The sequence below is a fragment of the Oncorhynchus kisutch genome, linkage group LG21, assembly GCF_002021735.2.
Source record: "Oncorhynchus kisutch isolate 150728-3 linkage group LG21, Okis_V2, whole genome shotgun sequence".
NCBI classification, from domain to species: domain Eukaryota; kingdom Metazoa; phylum Chordata; class Actinopteri; order Salmoniformes; family Salmonidae; genus Oncorhynchus; species Oncorhynchus kisutch.
Window position 1 is genome coordinate 24,060,826 of NC_034194.2, and position 6,131 is coordinate 24,066,956.

The following is a 6,131-nucleotide window of genomic DNA, read 5'->3' on the forward strand; positions in this document are numbered from 1 at the left end:
AGCATTATTTATATCACCTCCCCTGTCTGATCTTAACTTTCTCTATGCCACAAAATCTAAAGGTAGAAATGTCATGTTTTTGGTAATTAAAATCTAATACGACTGGATAATCCCTGTCATTTCTCCTGATTTAAATGTTATGTTCACTAATTCTCTGTTTGAGAGAACGAGAGGTTTTACCTACATAACACAGCCCACGTGGACATTTAATCATGTAGATGACATGGGTGGTGGAGCACATAATAATGTCATTTATTTGGAACCGTTTTCCTGTTTGTGGGTGGCAGAAATATTTACACTGGCGCAACATCTGCATTTATACAGTGGGGCAAAAAAGTATTTAGTCAGCCACCAATTGTGCAAGTTCTCCCACTTAAAAAGATGAGAGAGGCCTGTAATTTTCATCATAGGTACACTTAAATTATGACAGACAAAATTAGAAGAAAAAAATCCAGAAAATCACATTGTAGGATTTTTTTATGAATTTATTTGCAAATTATGGTGGAAAATAAGTATTTGGTCACCTACAAACAAGCAAGATTGCTGGCTCTCACAGACCTGTAACTTCTTCTTTAAGAGGCTCCTCTGTCCTCCACTCGTTACCTGTATTAATGGCACCTGTTTGAACTTGTTATCAGTATAAAAGACACCTGTCCACAACCTCAAACAGTCACACTCCAAACTCCACTATGACCAAGACCAAAGAGCTGTCAAAGGACACCAGAAACTAAATTGTAGACCTGCACCAGGCTGGGAAGACTGAATCTGCAATAGGTAAGCAGCTTGGTTTGAAGAAATCAACTGTGGGAGCAATTATTAGGAAATGGAAGACATACAAGACCACTGATAATCTCCCACAAAGCCTACCATCAGTAACACACTACGCCGCCAGGGACTCAAATCCTGCAGTGCCAGACATGCCCAACCCGCTTAAGCCAGTACATGTCCAGGCCCGTCTGAAGTTTGCTAGAGAGCATTTGGATGATCCAGAAGAAGATTGGGAGAATGTCATATGGTCAGATGAATCCAAAATATATATTTTTGGTAAAAACTCAACTCGTCGTGTTTGGAGGACAAATAATGCTGAGTTGCATCCAAAGAACACCATACCTACTGTGAAGCATGGGGGTGGAAACATCCTGCTTTGGGGCTGTTTTTCTGCAAAGGGACCAGGACGACTGATCCGTGTAAAGGAAAGAATGAATGGGGCCATGTATCGTGAGATTTTGAGTGAAAACCTCCTTCCATCAGCAAGGGCATTGAAGATTAAACGTGGCTGGGTCTTTCAGCATGACAATGATCCCAAACACACTGCCCGGGCAACAAAGGAGTGGCTTCGTAAGAAGCATTTCAAGGTCCTGGAGTGGCCTAGCCAGTCTCCAGATCTCAAACCCATAGAAAATATTTGGAGGGAGTTGAAAGTCTGTGTTGCCCAGCAACAGCCTCAAAACATCACTGCTCTAGAGGAGATCTCCATGGAGGAATGGGCCAAAATACCAGCAACAGTGTGTGAAAACCTTGTGAAGACTTACAGAAAACGTTTGACCTCTGTCATTGCCAACAAAGGGTATATAACAAAGTATTGAGATAAACTTTTGTTATTGACCAAATACTTATTTTCCACCATAATTTGCAAATAAATGAATTAAAAATCCTACAATGTGATTATCTGGAGAAAAAAAATCTAATTTTGTCTGTCATAGTTGAAGTGTACCTATGATGAAAATTACAGGCCTCTCTCATCTTTTTAAGTGGGAGAACTTGCACAATTGGTGGCTGACTAAATACTTTTTTGCACCACTGTAGCTACCATTCGGAAGAGGGCGTAAAAGAGCCTGGCACTTTTTATTTTGTGGCTGGCAGCTTCATAAAACATTGTACCCAATGATTTATGAAAACTTGCTTGATGGGTCATGTCCTCATTGTGGTTTTACAGACATGTTTAATACGTTTTATGTACACACTTCATTCGAATATTTATGAAATGCACATTGTTATATTCGGCAACACTAACATGCTGACCAGACCAGACACGTAGAGTGCTTCGCAAAATACATTTTGAAATCCATGTTATTCAATTATTGCGCGAACCAACGAGCACTCTGCGATGCCAGGGGCTAAAATAGAAGTCCTTTCTATTTCTGACGCAGATCGTGCTACAAGTCCTGCCTCTCCCATCTCCTTGTTGGTTTATAGAAACAGGTACCCACGTGCCATCTCCTCATTGGTTAGATTGAAAGACGAACTGTTTTGCCGGTAGTCTTAGTAATACTATGAAAGTTTAGATGGATCACCATATAAATTCAACGATGAAAAAGCCTGGAAGGAGGAGAGATGACTAGAAACGATTCGGTTGGCCGTTTTATGTGTGGATTAATTTGTTGGAGTAGAGAACCTTGTGCATTTCAGGTAAAATAACAACCCAATGTTTATATCCCAGGACAAATTAGCTAGCAACAGCAAGCTACCTACCTAAATAGGACAAATTAGCTAGCAAGTGCAAGCTAACTAGCTAAATTGCCATACATGTTTAATGTTTTTCGACCTGTCCCCAAATTAATGTCATTGGTTCAGAGTTTGTTTTGATATTTTAACCTGCGTTTGGTGTAGGGGGACAAAATAAATGAATGCACGCGCGGAGCCGGTTTGGGTTCCGTGTCACTTATTTTCCCTCGATTCCAACCTCATTCGATGCATTGAACGGATGTGGGTGGAGCTATGTCTACATAACGGTGCAATTTTTTTTTTTTACTCAAAAAAGCCGAAACGTAAAGCTTATTAAAGAGCAGTGATACAAGCAAGAGCAGTGTGCGGGTTTCTTTTTTTTATTTTTTCAAAAAATAATAATCGAATGAAATACAATGAAAAACATATCAAGCTCACTCAGATCTTGCTGTGTGTGTACTGTGATTGTATGTCATGACCGTAAACACGTCTTGCTTGCACAATTTGACGTTTGCTAAATCAGCACATCCGATTGGCTGCCTCTGCAGTCTCACTCTACCCGTGATATCAGTGATTTTTGATAAAGCAAGAAAATTAAACGATTTGGTATCGTGGAAGATTGAATCAGTGTGCTTCAAACTGTTTGCAGCTATCGTCTCTATCTACAAGCAACTCGCTACACTCGCATGAACATCCGCTAACCATGTGTATGTGACATACAACTATATATCTGTGCTGAGAATGCGTCCCTACTCGTTGCCGTAAAGTGTGGTGTATTCGCGCATCCCAATTCAGGCAACTAACACGCGAATGGCTGACTGTGTTGTACGAGTGTCGGCTCAATTGACGGCAATATCACAAGGGGCATCACTGGCAACAATATTATTTGATATTTTATACGCACGGCAGCTCTAGAATCTAGATGAAACGTGCAATAGTAGCTTACATTAAATAATGGTTTGTATCGCATGTGCACAACATTCACCTTCGTGCACTATCGCCTCCACACAGCTAGGGGTGGCATTTTCCGAGATTAGATCCTCACACAGAGTCGCAGTAACCCCAAGAATAATAATTATTGTACCCTCAGCAGGTCGTTTACTTTGGTGTGTTTTTTCTCTCACAAAATGACCAAATCTAAGGACAAGCGAGAGAAAGTCAGCGTTGCTAGCGAGGTAAGACACAAACTCTGTAACTTGAAGTTACGTGACGTGGAATAATGTTTCGTTGCTCTGGAATTTGCAAGTTTAGCTTAGCTAGCTATGTTAACTAACAAGCTTCATTCAAACGTTGGATACCATGCGTGAGCTCACCTTAGCCAGAGAGGAAGAGGCGAAGTATATTGCTACCCTGTTAGGGAGCCACGTTTACGACAATTCACAGGTGTCACCCAATGTTATTGCCAGAGATATTTCATAGTTTATATGTCCCCTACACAGATTGATCGTGTTGAGGAGCGACGGTTGCGATGTCACGATAGTATCGAGAGGGCCGAGTTCAGACGGCGGCGCGAGGAGCTCTCGGATCAAGACAGGTGATGATTATGATGACAACGATGATAATGTTGATGAAAGCACAATTCCTAATCTCCCTCTATTCGACAGACAATCGCTGGAGGATGAAATGACGATAATGAACGATAGGATGCAAAAGTATGGTAAGGAAAACGTTTGTTTCATGGAAAATGTTATACGCAATTCATATAGTAGAATTGTAGTATAAGTGTTATTGTGAGACTGGATCCTGAATGATGTGTGTGGTACATTGTGGACTTACGGCTTGTTCCCTCTCATTTAGATAAAGAGCTGGAGGTGTTGAGAGGAGAGAACAGGAGGAATATGATGCTCTCTGTTGCTCTATTGGCCGTCAGTGCTCTCTTCTACTATGCCTTTATCCACTACTGATTAAGAATTAGCTCATTTTAGCACATTTGACTGTGTTATGTTACATCTTCATCAGGACCAAATACTGCTTTGGCAGCTAAAAGCCTTAATGCAGCCATTTGTGTGAATTATACGGTAACATTCTGGGGTCTCTTTTTTTTCACTTAACCTTCTATATTTGCACCTGCATGCGAGTGTTTACATTTTTTTCATGGGACAAATAGTAAAGACATGTCATTAACCAGTCACTTTTTTGTATTACCTTTTTAATTTGGCATGAACACAAGTCATCTTATTGTCAAACAAATCAGTTTAAAAAGTAGGCTACCTGCCCATGTTCATCCACTCCAAAATAATCCCTGCATCCAAACAGTGCACTGTACACTCGTGTCATTTGATGAATGGAAAGAGACATCTGTTACAAAACACCAACAAGTATAATGACATTTGGCAGTTGTCATTGGGTCTACACTCTTGTAGCCTGAATTGATGTGTCTTGCTGACAACATGACCTTTTCTGTAGAAAGAGAAGTCGGGACACTTGAAACGGGGCTGAAATATGTAACAGTCCCACATGACATGTGCAGCCACATGGGGGATAAAAAAACACAGAATACAGAGGTGGGGGTGTTCGTTTCATGTGGGATAAGCTTTTATTTTCTTATTTACCACTATAGCAGTACACATTTCATTTTAAACAAATAGGATAATGGGTAAATTAGCATTATTTATTAGAGACTTCCCAAAGTTATGACTTGTTTAATTTAGGGGGGCTCATATCTCTTTCAGGGTTTATCCCCACTTGTAATTCACACTGCTCTTAGGTACCTCTGCTCTGTCAAGCTTTGGTACTCATATTGCCTAATTTGTTGAGCCACTACAAATTGGATGTTCGTTGTGAAGTCATCCATATCATCAACTAACTCCTGGGCTGAGCTTTGCTTTCCCCTTCATACAGACTGTGGTATACTTTTGCTACACTTCAATGGTTACTGATGCTCTTAAGGACCACTCATGAAAGCAAAATCATGCACAATGCTTATGTAAATCATGAACTCTTCAAGCGTGACATAGTATACAAGTCTTCCTTTGACTTCATTGCAATTTGTGCTCCGTGGTGCTATGATGAGGGTATGAAGACACTGTACTTCTCAATTGGTTTGCATAGTGCACCTTGGGATTGTGTTCTCAGACTGTTGCCAAAATGATGCTTTAGTTCTCATTGTGGTCAATAACCACTATGCCTGTCTGTTAGTTAAATCACCTGAGACAGACTTGACTGGGCTTTATCTCTTGACATAATTACGAGCACTCGAGTATGAGCACTCCTACTCAGAGATGCTTTGTCAATATGGGCACAGGGCTACATATACTGTATACCATTAGAATAAGGAAGGGGTGTATATGTGTTTTTGTCCACATCTTAATTAATTCCAAGCCTTTGGTGCCAAAATGAATCTCCCCATGGCCTTTTTTTGTTCAGGCATTGCATTTTTAGCAGTGCCTGTGCATCTAAATGGTTTACATTGAGAATGTTTGATTACTCATGCATGCATTAAGGCCTTCCTACATGCAGACAGCTTCACATCATTTTGATCCCTCACCCAAGGCAACAAGTTTATATATATTTACTGTAAATTAATTCAGATATTTACATGCTTGGCATGTATGTACATTGTTCTTTTGTAATTATGTCTGAACATCCAAAAAACAAAATAAATGCATCTCTAAATATGTTTTCTCTGGTTGACCATTCTATTGCTACTCAGAATCAACTATGACAGAGGCAAAGATCTCTTCTAC

The 6,131-nt window shown here is 40.2% G+C and overlaps 1 protein-coding gene across 1 annotated transcript; it reads left to right on the forward strand.

Annotated features, from left to right (window-relative positions):
• The first annotated feature begins 2,948 nt into the window (after positions 1 to 2,948).
• On the forward strand, positions 2,949 to 6,064 carry ccdc167 (coiled-coil domain containing 167). The gene is made up of 5 exons (XM_020454901.2): positions 2,949 to 3,152; positions 3,536 to 3,620; positions 3,885 to 3,979; positions 4,050 to 4,102; positions 4,243 to 6,064. Exons 2-5 carry the CDS (start codon positions 3,573 to 3,575, stop codon positions 4,347 to 4,349), a joined length of 303 nt encoding a protein of 100 aa, XP_020310490.1. The 5' UTR covers positions 2,949 to 3,152; positions 3,536 to 3,572; the 3' UTR covers positions 4,350 to 6,064.
• The last annotated feature ends 67 nt before the right edge of the window (positions 6,065 to 6,131 follow it).